This window comes from Mobula birostris, chromosome 30, assembly GCF_030028105.1.
Source record: "Mobula birostris isolate sMobBir1 chromosome 30, sMobBir1.hap1, whole genome shotgun sequence".
NCBI lineage: Eukaryota > Metazoa > Chordata > Chondrichthyes > Myliobatiformes > Myliobatidae > Mobula > Mobula birostris.
Genome location: NC_092399.1, coordinates 38,130,566 through 38,145,813, shown reverse-complemented (window position 1 = coordinate 38,145,813; position 15,248 = coordinate 38,130,566). Strand labels below are relative to the sequence as shown.

Sequence of the window (15,248 nt, the reverse complement as noted above, 5' to 3'; positions counted from 1 at the left end):
TCAAACAGCAAATGTGCATAAAAGAACAAATTGCGCAAACAGCAAAAAACACGTGAATAACACACAGAACATCAAACTACAGAGCCCTTGAAACAGTCCAGTTCGGCAAGATATATCAGCTAGAATGGTGCTGCAGCAAAAAGTTTGTACTTAATGTCAGTAAGACCAAAGTACTGATTGTGGAGGTCAGAAAGGGTAAGATGAAATAACACAAGCCAGTCCTCATGGAGCGATCAGAAGTGAAAAGAGCGAGCAATTTCAAGTTCCTGAGGATCTATCCTGGGCCCAACATGCAAGTACAAAGAAGGCATGATAACAGCTATATTTCATTAGGAGTTTGAGGAGATTTGGTACGTCACCAAATACACTCACACATTTGTACAGAATTACCATAGACAGCATTCTAACTGGCAGCATCACTGTCTGGTACGGAGGGCTGATGCACAAGATCAAAAGAAGCTACAGAAAGTTGTGAACTCAGTCAGCTGCATCATGGGCACCAGCATCCATACTATCAAGGACACCTTCAAGGAGCGATGCCTCAAAAATGCAGCAGCCGCCATTAACAACCTCTATCTCCCAGCTGCCCTCTTCTCTTTGCGACCAACAGGGAGGAGATACAGGAGCCCGAAGGCAAACTCTCAATGCTTCAGGAACAACTTCTTCCCCTCTGCTATATGACTTCTGAATGGACATTCAATCCATGAACACTACCTGACTACTTTTTAAATTTTATTTTTGCACTACTTATTTAATTCAACTATTTAATACATAACAGTAATTCATGTTTTTTCTATTATTATATATTGCATTGTGCTGCTGCTGCCACAAAGACAACAAATTTCACAACATATACCCCTTCTGATTTAGTGCCGTGTCGTCTGTTGACTGCAGGCCACAGGGTCAGCCAGCCCTGATCTAAATTGATCAAATTAGCAATAAAATAAAAGAATAACCAGATACCAGAAACACATATAACATAAACTGCAGAATCCTGAAAAAAAGTCCAATCCACAAACTGCCAATCAAACCTTGCCCGAGTCCCAAGACTTCAACAGCTTTCTATGACAACGACGAATGAGTGCTAAGGGACCAGGCGAATGCAGACAGACGGCAGGCAGATCGTGCTGAACATCCGCTTATCTTCTGCTCTCATCCTCGTTGATTTTAATCTTGCTCAATGCTTTAATCAGCGAGTTGTTCAAGAATTGGAGCGGAACATGTGTTCACACTCCACTATTAGGCTGCACACTCCCTTGTCAACCTTGCTGTCAAACATGCCAGATTCTCTCAGAGACAGCAAAAGTGCCAGATCACTCAATCAGTCCAAAAACACATGATCAAAATGTAAATTACAGGCTCCAATCGCATACAGTTTAGTTGTAGAAGTATATCTAAAAGAAAAAGAAGGAGAATAAGAAGGACATTTGTGAATTGTCTGCAAGATGTTGCCATTGCTCACGTTAGTCACTGGCGTCATCTGTGCCGAACCTTCACAAACTCCTGAGGAAGCAGAGACACTGCTGTGCTTTCTTTGTAATTGCACTTACAGGATGTACTGGGCTCTGGACAGCTCATCCGAAATAATAACACCAAGTTCCTAACCCTCTACATTTCTGATCCTCTGATGAGAAATGGCTAGTGGACCGCTGGTTTCCTCCTCCTGAAGTCAATATTCAGCTCCTTGATCTTGCTGACAATGAGTGAAAGGTTGTTGCTGTGGCAATGCTCAGCCAGATTTTCAATCTCCCTCCTACATGCTGATTCATCACCACCTTTTATTGTGGCCTATGACAGTACGACATCAACAAACTTCACCATGGCATTGAAACTGTGATAAGTGTAAAGTAAGTAGAGCAAGGTGCTAAGCATACAGCCTTGTGGAGATTGTGGAGAAGATGCTGTTACTAATATGAACTAATTGCACAAGTAGGGTATTGAGGCCAAAGTCTTGAAGCTTATTTATTAGTTTTAAGGAGATGATGGTGTTGAATTCTGAGCTGTGGTCAATAAAGAGTATCCGGATCTTTGCTGTCCAGGTGTTCCAGGGTTGAGTGAAGAGACAATGAGATGGCATCTGCCGTGGATCTGTTGCTCCAGTCGCCAAATTGGAGCAGTTCCAAGTCGCTTCTCAGGCAAGAGTTTATATGTTTCATAACTATCCTTTCAAAACAACTCATCACTGTGAATGTAAATGCAACTGGATGATAGTCATCGAGGTAGGTTACCAAGTTCTTCTTCGGCACCGGTATAAGCGAAGTCTGCTTGAAGTAGGTGGGTACCTCTGACTGCCAACGTGAGAGGTTAGGAATCTGAGTGAATACTCCAGCCACTTGATCAACACATATCTGATCAAATTTATTGCTAAAAGTAACTATGGCACTGCAGTGTAAAATTCAGTACAGGATGATATAACTGTATCACAATAAACCATGTGATTGTTATGCTATGTTCCTCTTTATAAATGAAAAAATAACCCATCCAAGAAGATACTGTCAATATTATTAGCCAAGGAACATTAGGACAGCTCTCACTCCACTATATTTTCTTAAGTAATAAACATATTTATTTTAAAGTTGATTAACTTTTGATTGCATTAAAACAGCAGCAGAGTAAAGCATAGACATGATTAATATCCCTTTCAGCAACTATTCTGTCAATTTAATACGTAATTCATTTTAATTTACTTTTAAGCACTGCAATCAATGCAATGGCACAAGATTCAACTACACAATAAAGTTACCTGGACACGTGGCTGTATTATTGCAAACTCGTGTTTCCCTTAAGGGACCACTGCACAGAGTCCCATATGGGGAGGCGACACAAGATCTTGTTCGCACCTGCAATCCCATTCCACACGTCAGTGAACAGATACTCCACTGAGACCATTCTTCAGCTGCAGGGTCACCTGGCAAAGGGAAAAACAACAACAGCTAGTACTTCTGATAACAAATCATAAAGTACTTGAAAAAAAGAATGAGACTGCACTAACATACATTACATTTTGTTCATTAAATCGATAAAATATAACGAGATAATTTAGTGACAAAGGGAAAACAAAACAAAAATACAGTCAAAACTATCTCATCTAGTGTTTAAGCCAAATGAAACATTGAAATCTTGCTTTGGAGAGAAATGCAAGAACACTTCAATTTTCTGCTACTGCAGAAAAGCTATTAACCCTTTCCTACCTATGCCATCTTACCATTAAGCTTTTGAAATATTACTTCAAGTTGTCACCCCATTCTTCAGTCTACTTAACCATCAATGTCACCTGCTTCTAGAGTTAGTTATTAGCTGAACTTGTTTTTAGTTTGTCTCTCTCCTCCTTACTCTCAGTGATCCACCATCATCTCTGCCTGAGCATCAAGCAACACATCCATTCCAAGACTTTGAAATATGACCCTTGGTGATAACAGTGTTGGGACAACCTGCAATATACAATGCAAAAGTATAGCCATAAATTATTCTTTTGTAATTTCATACATGGCCAACTCTATTCCCAGGAAAAGAAAATTGAAAACTTCAGGACACAAGTTTAAAGTGAGAGGGGAAAGATTTGGAGGGGTCCTCATGGAGCAACTTCTTCAGGTAGAGAGATGAATATGTATCTTGAGTAAGCTACCAGAGGAAGTGGTTGAGGGAGGGAAAATAACAAAAGTTAAAAGATATTTGGATAGGAAAAATTTCAAGGGATATTGGCCATACGCATGCAAAGGGATCTAGCATATTGAAATATTGACTCCATTCCTTTCCACAGGTTCTGCCTGACCTGCTGATTTCCTCCAGCATTCTGTCTGTGTTAGTACAGGCAGATGGAACTAAGTGAAGGAAAGGAGAGGGAAGAGAGAGGCAGGGGCTCTATCAATTATGGTAGAGAGGGAGATATGTTTCTAAACATATAAGAGAACATTTTAGACATTCATCTTGAAAACAGATATAGTGGAGATGGAGAAACAGAGATGAAATGATGGCATCCTTACAGGAGATAGATTGAAACGAGGTGTAATTGTGATAGCCGTGAGCTTACAGTAAATATTTGTGGCTTGTTTATCTTTTTAGATGGAGTCAGAGTATTAGAGAAAAGGGAAAGAAGTGCCAGACATGTTGCAAGTGAATTTGAGGGCAGGATGGAAGATAATAAAGGTGATAAAATTGATAAGTTCTGCATGGGTAAAGGAAGTAGCATCAATCTAGTCATCAATGTTGCATTTCTTGTTCCCACACCAAATTCCTCACCACCATCCAGGTATATTAATAGCTTTTTCAACTGAGGCAGAGATTTATGTGTACCTCTTCCAATCCCACCTATTACATTTAGTGATCTCCTTGTGGTCTCTGCTACAATGTCAACAACACAATGGAATTAAGTTTTCCCACACAGGTAACTCAAAGCCCTTATGTTCCTTTCTCACTCCTACCAGTGCACCAGATTCTTTCTCCCTTTAGTTACCTTTACCATCCACAACCCCCACTTCATCATATAGGTTCCTTACCCTCCCCTTTTTAGTTCAATCAGCCCTTCAGTTATCTGGTTTCACTTATTACCTTCCAGCCTATGTCCCTACCTACCCCATTCCTCTCCCACCCCTCCACCAATGGCTCTATCTGCCATCCATCATTTTATTTCCGTACATGCTGTTGACCCATTGAGTCTCTTCAGCAGTTTATCCCATTTCTCCATTTCTAACATAAATGTTCTGCTTGATATAGCAGTAAATCTTTCAATGTGGAACTCTGGCAAAGAAAAAAAAATCAATTTTCATCTTAGATGGATGATGGAGGTACTCTGATCAGTTGTGTACCAGAATTATCAAAAACCTTTTACAAACATTCAAGCAACAATTATTGGGCATTCATTAGAAACCAAATTGTTTGCATCTCTGGGTTCCAGGAGAAGAGATGTTTTGGATGCATTATCCCAAATAATCAAGGAGTAGTGAAAAGAGTGTCAGTGGGTCAAGATCAGATGCCCAAGATCAGCAGTTTTTGTTTTGGTTTGCTTGGTTTCATGAACTGTCAGGAGGCAAATTTAGTTCTGAACTTTTGGATAAGTTCTCTTATTTGAACCAGCATGAAGAGACTATAATAAAACTTATTTAGAATGGATAAAAATGCCATCATCATTCTTCAGGTTGAGAAGTTCTATTACAAAAGACATTGTGCAGGTAAGAAAAGTGAGTGCCAGCTTATAATAAATACACAAACACACACGACCACACTGACAAAGTTCAAAATAAATTTTTAATCAAAGTTACTACATACTACTTTGAGATTCATTTTTAGAGGCATTTACAAGAAAAAAAAACAAAACAATAACATTTTACAAAAAGACTACACAGAAACAAAGACTGGCAAACACCAATATGCAAATAAATTTAAACTTTGCAAATATAAATAACACTTAGAATATGACATGTAAAGAGTTCTTGAAAGTGAGTATGTAAATCACAAAATCTGTTCAGAGTAGTAGTGAGTTAAGTTGTCCATGATATATGCACTGAATAGTCGAGCTTAAAGAAACACTGATGAATAGAGAGAGTCTGTTCATCAATAGCTTCCTGAAAATGGCAAAATAGGCGGACAAGTTGGCAAGGAAAACATAAGGCTCGTTTACTTTCATAGGTCAGGACATAGGAGTTGGGACAATATGTTGTAAAGCATAAAAGGGTGGTTAGGCTACACTTGGAGAATAGTGTAACTTTGTGTCTAGAACTCAGGCATGTCTACTGTCTTACAAGCAGGACAAGTGCTACACTTACCCCTTCCTCCCTCACCACCATTCATGGCCCCAAACAGTCCTTCCAAATGAGGCAATAGTTCACCTGTAAATCAAGGTGTTCCAGATGTGGCCTCCTCTACATCGGTGAGATCCGGCATAAATTGGGGAGTACTTCATCAACCACCTTCGCGTTATCCACCACAACAGGCGAGACTTCCTTGTGGATATCCGCTATCATGATGAGGTTACACTCATGGATGAAAAACACCCCACACTCTGTCTGGGTCGCCTCCAAGCTGAAGGTATGAACATTAGTAACTTCAGGTAATTTCTGTCCTTCTCTCTTCTCTCATTTTCTATTCCCCAGTCTGGCTCCCCTCTTAACCCTTCCTTTCTCACCTGACCATCATCCCTTCTGGTGTCCCTCCTTCTTCCCTTTCTCCTATGGTCCACTCTCCTCTCCTATCTTCTCCAGTCTTTATCTTCTACACCTATCACTTCCCAGCTTCTCATTTCATTCCCTCCCTCCCCTACCCACTGATCTTCCCCCCTCACTTGGCTTCACCCATCACCTGCCAGCTGGTATTACTTCTCCACTCCATACCTGCTTATTCTGGCTTATTCTCCCTTCCTATCCAGCCTGAAACATTGACTATTTCCCTCCAGATCTGCTGCATGACCTGCTGAATTCCTCCGGCATTTTGCATGTTGCTCTGGATTTCCAGCATCAGCAGAGTCTCCTGTGTTTATGATCCACTGCTTTCACTGATATCTTCAACCTCTCAGTTTATTGTCCTCATCTGCTTCAGGAAAATCTCCATTATTCAATTCCCATGAATAGTAGAGTCCTGTCTCAATGACTATGACTACTGACTATAGTGAAGTAAAGTATTTTGAAAGACTGGTAATGCAAAACATCAGTGACAACCTCTCAGACAATCTAGACTCCTTACAATTTGCATCTAGGGAAATAAGTCCAAGTAGGATCCATCGTCCTTATACTACATTCAGCTTTGGATCAAGTTGCCAACAAGAATAAATATGTCAAAATGCTATTGATTGACTACAGCTCAGCCTTCAAAGCCATAATTCCTAATAACCTAATCTCTAAACTGGACCTGGCGTACAGATGTGTAATTGACATATATATCAGCAACAGCTTCACCTGGTCAAGAAAGTGTATTAGCATATTTACTAGTTGTCTGAAAGATTCTTTCAAACTTCATCAGATGCTCCTTCCATCTAGTCCATCAACACAGTGCATTCCTTCAGAAAGGTTGATAGAATCGACAAAGATGCCTGCCATTTTGCCTATTCCCTTTTGTCTTTTCTACCTTCTGGAAGAAGTTACAGGAGGTTGCAAGTCAGGACATCTAGACTTAAGAAGAGCTTCTTCTCCATTGATACCAAACATGTACTGTAAACCAATCACTTATTTCACACCCCCTTCCCCAGAGGTGCTGCCACTTCCTCATTATCTTCATTTTTAGCTCTCTTGATACTCACTTTTCATTTTAGTATTTTGTTTTGCACTACTTCAGACTGCACTACAACCTTTGCTCTTTTCTGCTGTTTGCACTTGTCATTGTATTGATTATTGTATTTATTATCACCATGTACAGTTTATTCAATAAACCTCAAGGTAGTAAAGAATTTCATTGAACACTGGTGAATATGGCAATAAACTGATCTGAATTTGAATTGGCTGAGAGATTGGGCTGGTCTGGCTTGCTTTCTCTGGAGTAACAAAAGCTGAGGGAAGACCTCTTACAAGTAGATAAGGGCATAGATGGGTAAGTATTAAAAATGGGGGTGTTAAAAACAAAGAGACATGGTTTGATTGTGAGGGGCAGGAGATTTAAAGGGAATCCAGGGGATTTTTTTTTAAGTAAAGTGTAGCTGAACTGGACAGGTTGAGGCATTTTAATGAAATTCTTTGAGCGGTTGGTTATGGCTAGAATCAACTCTTGAGTCAGCAAGGACCTTGACCCATGACAATTTGCCTATTGCCACAATAGGTCTACAACGGGTGCAATCCATTGGCTCTTCAAGCAGCCTTGCATCACCTGGGCAATGCTAAAAGTTATGTCAGAAAGCTGTTTATTGACTACGTCTCAGCATTTAACACAATCATTCCCAAATTCTAATCAAAAATCTCCAAAAAGTGGGCCTTTGTACCTCCCTCTGCAACTGGATCCTCACCTTCCTGACTGGAAGTCCACAGACTGTGTGGATTGGAAATAACATCTCCACCTCAGTGATAATCAACACTGATCTAGTCTTGCTACACCCATGATTGTGTGGCTAGGCACAACAGAATTGGCATATATAAATTTGCTGATGACACTTGTTGGCAGAATTTCAGATGGTGACAAGAAAATATACAGGAGCAAGATATATCAATGAGTTGAGTGGTGTCACAGCAACAACCTTGCACTCAAAGTCTGCAAATTCTGCCCACAATTCTGCCAGCAAGCTGACTGTGGACTTCAGAAAGGGTAAGACAAGGAAACACACACCAGTCCTCGTAGAAGGATCAGAAATGAAAAGAAGGAGCAATTTCAAGTTCCTGGGAGTCAATATCTCTAGAATCTATCCTAGGCTCAACAAATTGGTGTAGTTACAAAGAAGGCATGACAGCAGCCATGTTTTATTTGGAATTTGAGGAGATTTGGTATTTTACTAAAGACACGAGCAAATTTCTGCAGATGTACCACAGACAGCATTCTAACTGGTTGTATGCCATCTGGTAAGGAGCGGGGGGGTGTCGGTGCAGGAACACAGGATTGAAAGAAGCTGCAGAAAGCTGTGAACTCAGCTAGCTCCATAATAGGCTCTAGGCTCCATAGCATCCAGGACACCTTCAAGGGGTGATGCCTCAAAAAGGCGGCATACATCACTCAGGACCCCCGTCACTCAGGGCGTGCCCTCTTCTGACTGCTGCCATCGTAGAGGAGGTACAGGAGCCTGAGGAGCACTCTTATTGATTCAGGAGCAGCTTCTTCCCCTCTGCCATCAGACTTCTGAATGGACATTGAACTCATGAACACTAGCTCGCTACTATTTTTTGCACTACTTATATAATATTACTCACATATATATTTACTGAATGTGTAAGGTCAGCGGTATGTGTAAGTCTCTCCCTGGCAGTACATAGCCTCCTTATCAGCAAGCCTCATGTAATGCCTCCTTGTTAGCGACATACAGAAATTGACCTGCTTTCAGACTCAGGCTGAACTATAGAAGCTGGTGAGGAGGTCTGGCCCATCCACACAGGTCCACCGGTGTGTGGACACTCCCTGGTGCTTGTGAACCAGATCCCCAGCTATGGTTAAGTAGTCCCACTGCCCTGTAGAAGTCTCAGGAGAGACAAAGGCTATGGGAGTAAACCAAGACATCAAATCTGGAGTGGAGCCCCTAAGGTGGCTGGAAATCATTGAACATCCTTTCGACAGCTCTTGAGGCCAAGCTGGTGCCAAACGTATTGACTCATAGTCTTTCTTTTGGACGGCATTGGTGAGGCCGAGAGGGGGATCTCAGGATCTCCATATCTTCCGCCCAGGCTTGTGATGATGATGATCAGCACCCATTGTCCTTTGAGACAGATGGATGCCAACCAACCATATTCAGAGTTTTTATTATTAAGTATTGCATTCTACTGCTGCCGCATAACAACAAAATTCACGAGATATGTGAGTGATATAAGAACCTGATTCTGATTCTGGAAAAAAATCTGATTGTAAGAGGCTGAGAGATGACCTTATAGAGATATATAAAATCATGAGGACATTGATAAGGTGAATGGTCACTGTCCATTTCCAAGGGTAGGAGAGTCTAAAGCTAGTGTTTGTAAATTTGAATTGAGGGAGAAATATTTAAAGAAAACATGCATGGCAATTTTTTTCATACAGTAAGTAGCGGACATGTGGAATGAGCTCATAATGCATTATACTGTTGCAGTCCTATGTGTTTCAATTTTATGTAACTCACTCCTCCTCAACTTTATCTGTTACTTGAAACTAGCTTGATCTCTCTTTGTTCCAATTCTGACAAAAGGTCTCTGATCTGTAATGTTAGCTGGGTTTCTTCTACTGAGTGTTTTTGGCATTTTCAGTTTGTATATATTTATTTCTTCTGGATGATAATATCAGATTGATTTCTCCTATTGATATGATGATTGACATCTCCTTTTATTATTGCAGTACCTTTCTTTGAACCCTTCATTACTGTTTTAATTAGACTGTATCCTGAAGAATAGCTACTGATGGGAGACAGATATGCACTTACTGGCCACTTTATTAGGTACACCTCTACATCTGCTTATTAATGCAAATATCTAATCAGCCCATCATTTGGCAGCAACTCAATACATGAAAGCATACTTATATACATGAGGTTCAGTTGTTGTTCAGAACAAATATCAGAATCGGGAAAGAAATGTGATCTTAGTGATATTGACCATGGAATCATTGTTGGTGCCAGACTGGGTGGTTTGAGTAACTCAGAAACTGCTGATCTCTGGGATCTTCATGCATAGCAGCTTCTATTGTTTACAGAGAACAGTGCAAGAAACAAAAAACATCCAGTTAGCAGCAGTGTGTGGGTGAAAAGGCCTTGTTAATGCAAGAGATCAGAGGAGAACGGCCAGACTGGTTCAAGATGACAGAAAGATGTCAGTAACTCAAACAACCATGTGTTACAACAGTGTTGTGCAGAAGAACATCTCTGAATGCAAAACACGTTGAACCTAGAAGCAGCTTCAGCAGCAGAAGACCATGAACATACACTTAATGACTACTTTATTGGGTACCTCCTATACGTAATAAAGTAATAAACCTCCTATACTGGGTGTATGAATCTTCCTGGTGACTGCATATTTTTTTAATCTCTATCCAAAAGAATAGTTTTTTTTTCAAAGGTTCATTATTGCAATGATCTTATGTTCTACTTATAGAGTTTTCATACATTCTTTTTTATTTATCCCACAGAAATGTCAAATACTTTTAATATTCTTTAATTATTTCACTGATTGTGGGTCCTTAAATTACTGATGTAACTACAATGGTTGCTGGGAGAGGGGTGGGAAGTAATGTTCCATTTTTTTCATGAAGGTTTTGAAAATATCCTTGAATCTTTATTTCTGTTCACCTGGTAATCTGTTGCCATAACAGAGCAATATGTGAATGACCTGACCTGTCCAACAAAATGACCAAATGTATCAAGAACTTCAGTGTTGGAGATTTTGACTGGAAGAGAACACTAAATTTGGTTTGTTTATCCTTCAAGTGCATTAATGTTATCTCTCCAGTACTCTCAAGTGTCTGCTGTAGGTAAACTCTAATACAAAAAAAAGAGACATCGGTCTTGATCTTCAACCACCCCTTTCTTCAGTCCAGCAAATTCTGTGGTAGTGTTGAAAGTGGTGGTTGCCGAGAGGTGGATTTAGTCATGTGGTAAGTGATTATAATTTTCTATATTCTTTCAGTGAGCTTTTATTGTTGAAAGATGATGCTGTACATTGGCTACAAATTGGTAGAGGACTTCTATATTGTGGATGTTAAATGTAAGGTCCATTCTCTTGTCTTCTTCAACAAACGAGTCAACAATGACATGAACTTAGCCTCCAAATATGCACATATATAAACATCACTTATAACTGTAGCTTAAACACTGATGATCAGCTAACTGTCTGTGGAGAGGAGACAATGCAGGTTACTTGTAGGTTAGACATCAGCACTGCAGGTATAGGTTCCATTCCAGTGAGAAATGTGTTGGAGGTGAGTTGAGTATTACTGCTGTAATACTCAATCCATTCTAAAGAGAACCTCAGATTACAGGGTAATCAAACACCATGGCATTTTATTGAGATATAATATTCATATAAATACAGGTGCTGTATTGTTGGGTGATTTTTGTTTCTTCTGAAGACATCAAACTCCAGCATTTTTGATGCAGACTAACAATGTCGGGTGAAGCCTGTTTTCAAGAAGCACATGTTATTTAAAGAATTCCAAGTGACACAAATTGAATGCTATTTCCAATGCCACTTTATTTTTTACAGTTCAGATGATCCAGCCAACTACATCTACTTTCAAATAGAAATACTGGCGTCCATTCCACAAGAAAGTGGTCCACAAAACACATCTAGTTGAGGTAGAAAATTTTGGAAACACTCAAGAAGCATCTGTGGAAAGAGAAACAGAGCTTATACTTCAGGTTGGAGATTTTTCATGTGTACTAGGAAATAAAGTGAAATAACTTCATTTTAAGTTGCAGAGATTTTCTCCAAACTGAAATGTTAATACTTCTTTCCATAAATCTCACATGATCTGTTGAATATTTACATAATTTTCTACTTTTATCTCAAATGTTTAGTTTTTGATTTGATTGTCTTCAAAATTGACAGCATGAAAGTTTTCTGTAATTTCTTGGTTAAAGCTTTTCAGCAAACTACTGCTACATGAGTGTAAGACTCAGAGACTATGAAGCATACCCAGTGCCAGAGTGAAAGGCCAGGTTTGGAAGCATGATTGGCTCATTTCCCTGAAGCATACAAGAGAATGAGCTTACGCTCAATATCCAAAAAAACCAGAAGTCCTTCTCTATGCTGCCTTCAGCACGTAGTATTGCCCTCCATCACGCAGCACGAGAGGAATAGTAGGAATGATTTGTTTGGGCATTGCAAAAGGTATTTCTGTATCCTTTGAAACTGAAAAGCTATAGACCAAAATCTAAAATAAAGACTACAAAGGCATTAGGAATGAATTATTTATGAGTTTAGGGAGTTTCATTGAAAGGTATGACAGAAGACAGGCAAACATGCTTTCTTACAGATAAACATCAGAGAGAATAAAGAATTCGGAGAAGAATCAAACAAGTACTTTGATTTCATGGAAGAGGAAACAAATAGCCACAAATAAAAAGTGAACCAAGTCTATTAAAAAGAAAAATAGTAATAGATTGTGCGGGAGAAATGAATGGGTGTGAACTCCAATATGAGTTATGTTGACATATTATAAAAGAATTTGTAGGCTGTCTAAGGGATGGCTTTTTAGAACAGCTTGTTGTTGAGCCCACTTGGGGATCGACTGTGCTGGATTAGGTGTTGTGCAATGATCCGGAGGTGATAAGAGAGCTTAAAGTTAAGAATCCCTAAGAGAACAGTGATCACAATATGATCAAATTCACATTGAAATTTGAGAGGGGAAACAAAAAAAATCCAATGTGTCAGTATTTCAGTGGAATAAAGGAAATTACAATGGCATGAGAGGGAAACTGGCAGAAGTTGACTGGAAAAAGACATTTGCAGGAAAGACAGCAGAGCAGCAATGGCTGGAGTTTCTGTGAAAAATGAGTGAAGTACAAGACAGATATATTCCAAATAAGAAGAAATTTTTAAAAGGAAGCAGGACATTACCGTGGCTGACAAGTGAAGTCAGGGCCAAGGTAAAAGCAAAAGAGAGGACATACAAGGAAGCCAGAGCTAGTGGGAAGACAGAGGATTGGTGAGCTTTCAAAAACTTGCAGAAGGAAACTAAGAAGGTCATTCAGAAGGAAAAGATGAATTATGAGAGAAAGCTGGTGACTAATATCAAAGAAGATACTAAAAGCTTTTTTAAGTATATAAAGGGTAAAAGATAGTCGAGGGTAGATATAGGACCAATACAAAATGACGCAGGAGATATTGTAATGAGAGATGGAGAGATGGCAGAGGAACTGAATGTGTATTTTGCATCAGTTTTCACAGTGGAAAATGTCTGCGGTATACCAGACATTCAAGAGTGTCAGGGAAGTGAAGTTTGTGCAGTGAAAATTACGACCGAGAAGGTGCTCAAGAAGCTTAATGGTTTGAGGGTGGATAAATCTCCTGGACCTGTTGGGACATATGCTTGGGCTCTGAAGGAAGTAGCCGGGGAGATTGTGGAGGCATTAACGATGATCTTTCAAGAATCGATAGATTTTGGCACTGGAAAATTGCAAATGTTACTCCGCTGTTTAAGAAGGGTGGGAGGCAGCTGAAAGGAAACTATAGACTTGTTAGCCTGATATCAGTGGTTGGGAAGTTGTTGGAACCAATTGTTAGGGATGAGATTACAGAGTACCTGGAGGCACATGACAAGATAGGCCTAAACCAGCATGGTTTCCTGAAAGGAAAATCCTGCCTGACAAACCTACTGCAATTCTTTGAGGAGATTACAAGCAGGGTTGACAAAGGAGATGCAGTAGACGTGGTGTTCTTGGATTTACAGAAGACCTTTAACAAGGTGCTGCACGTGAAGTTGCTTAACAAGATAAGAGCCCATGGAATTACAGGGGAGTTACTGACATGAGTGGAGCATTGGCTTGTTGGCTGAAAACAGAGAGTGGGGATAAAGAGATCCTATTCCGGCTGGCTGTCAGTTACCAGTGGAGTTCCACAGGGGTCAGTGTTGGGACTACTGCTTTTTACGATGCATGTCATTGATTTAAACTACAGTATTAATGGATTTGTGGCCAAATTTGCCAATGATACAAAGATAGGTGGAAGAGCAGGTAATGTTGAAGAAACAGAGCACCTACAGAGAGATTTAGATGGTTTAGGGGAATGGGCAAAAAAGTGGCAAATGAAATACAATGTTGGCAAGTGTATGGTCATGCACTTTGGTGGAAGAAATAAACAGGATCTCGTAAGAAAGTACTAAATTTGGAAGGGAAAATTAAGACAATTCTGACCAGCTGCTTGTGGGCTGTCCATATCTGAGGGAGCTGTTTAAAGACCAAATTATTAGAGCTCAGGACTGGCTAAGGTACCGGTGACCCCTGTTTCCATCCAGGGTGTCAGTGTGGACATGGTGGAGGATTACAAATACCTGGGGATACGAATTGACAATAAGCTGGACTGGTCAAAGAGCACTGGGGCTGTCTACAAGAAGGGTCAGAGCCGTCTCTATTCCCTGAGGAGATTGAGGTCCTTTAACATCTGCCGGACGATGCTGAGGATGTTCTACAAGTCTGTGGTAACCAGTGCTATCATATTTGCTGTTGTGTGCTGGGGCAGCAGGCTGAGGGTAGCAGACACCAACAGAATCAACAAACTCATTCATAAGGTCAGTGATGTTGTGGGGATGGAACTGGACTCTCTCACGGTGGTGTCTGAAAAGAGGATGCTGTCCAAGTTGAATGCCATCTTGGACAATGTCTCCCATCCACTACATAATGTACTGGTTGGGCACAGGAGTACATTCAGCCAGAGACTCATTCCACCGAGATGCAACATAGAGCGTCATAGGAAGTCATTCCTGCCTGTGGCCATCAAACTTTACAATTCATCCTTTGGAGGGTCAGACACCCTGAGCCAATAGGCTGGTCCTGGACTTATTTCCTGGCATAATTTACATATTACTATTTAACTATTTATGGTTTTATTACTATTTAATTATTTATGGTGCAACTGCAATGAAAACCAATTTCCCCCGGGATCAATAAAGTATGACTATGACTATGACTATATTCCAGTCAGGAAGAAGGTCAAGAGTGACAAGGTAAG

The 15,248-nt window shown here is 40.1% G+C and overlaps 1 protein-coding gene across 1 annotated transcript in view; it reads right to left on the bottom strand.

Annotated features, from left to right (window-relative positions):
* Positions 1-15,248, bottom strand: part of LOC140190525 (adhesion G protein-coupled receptor B2-like) — a 1,142,782-nt gene that overhangs the window by 955,442 nt on the left and 172,092 nt on the right. The window contains exon 3 of the mRNA XM_072247176.1: positions 2,744-2,908. Within this exon, the coding sequence (XP_072103277.1) occupies positions 2,744-2,908 (165 nt within the window). The remainder of the gene's footprint in view (positions 1-2,743; positions 2,909-15,248) is intronic.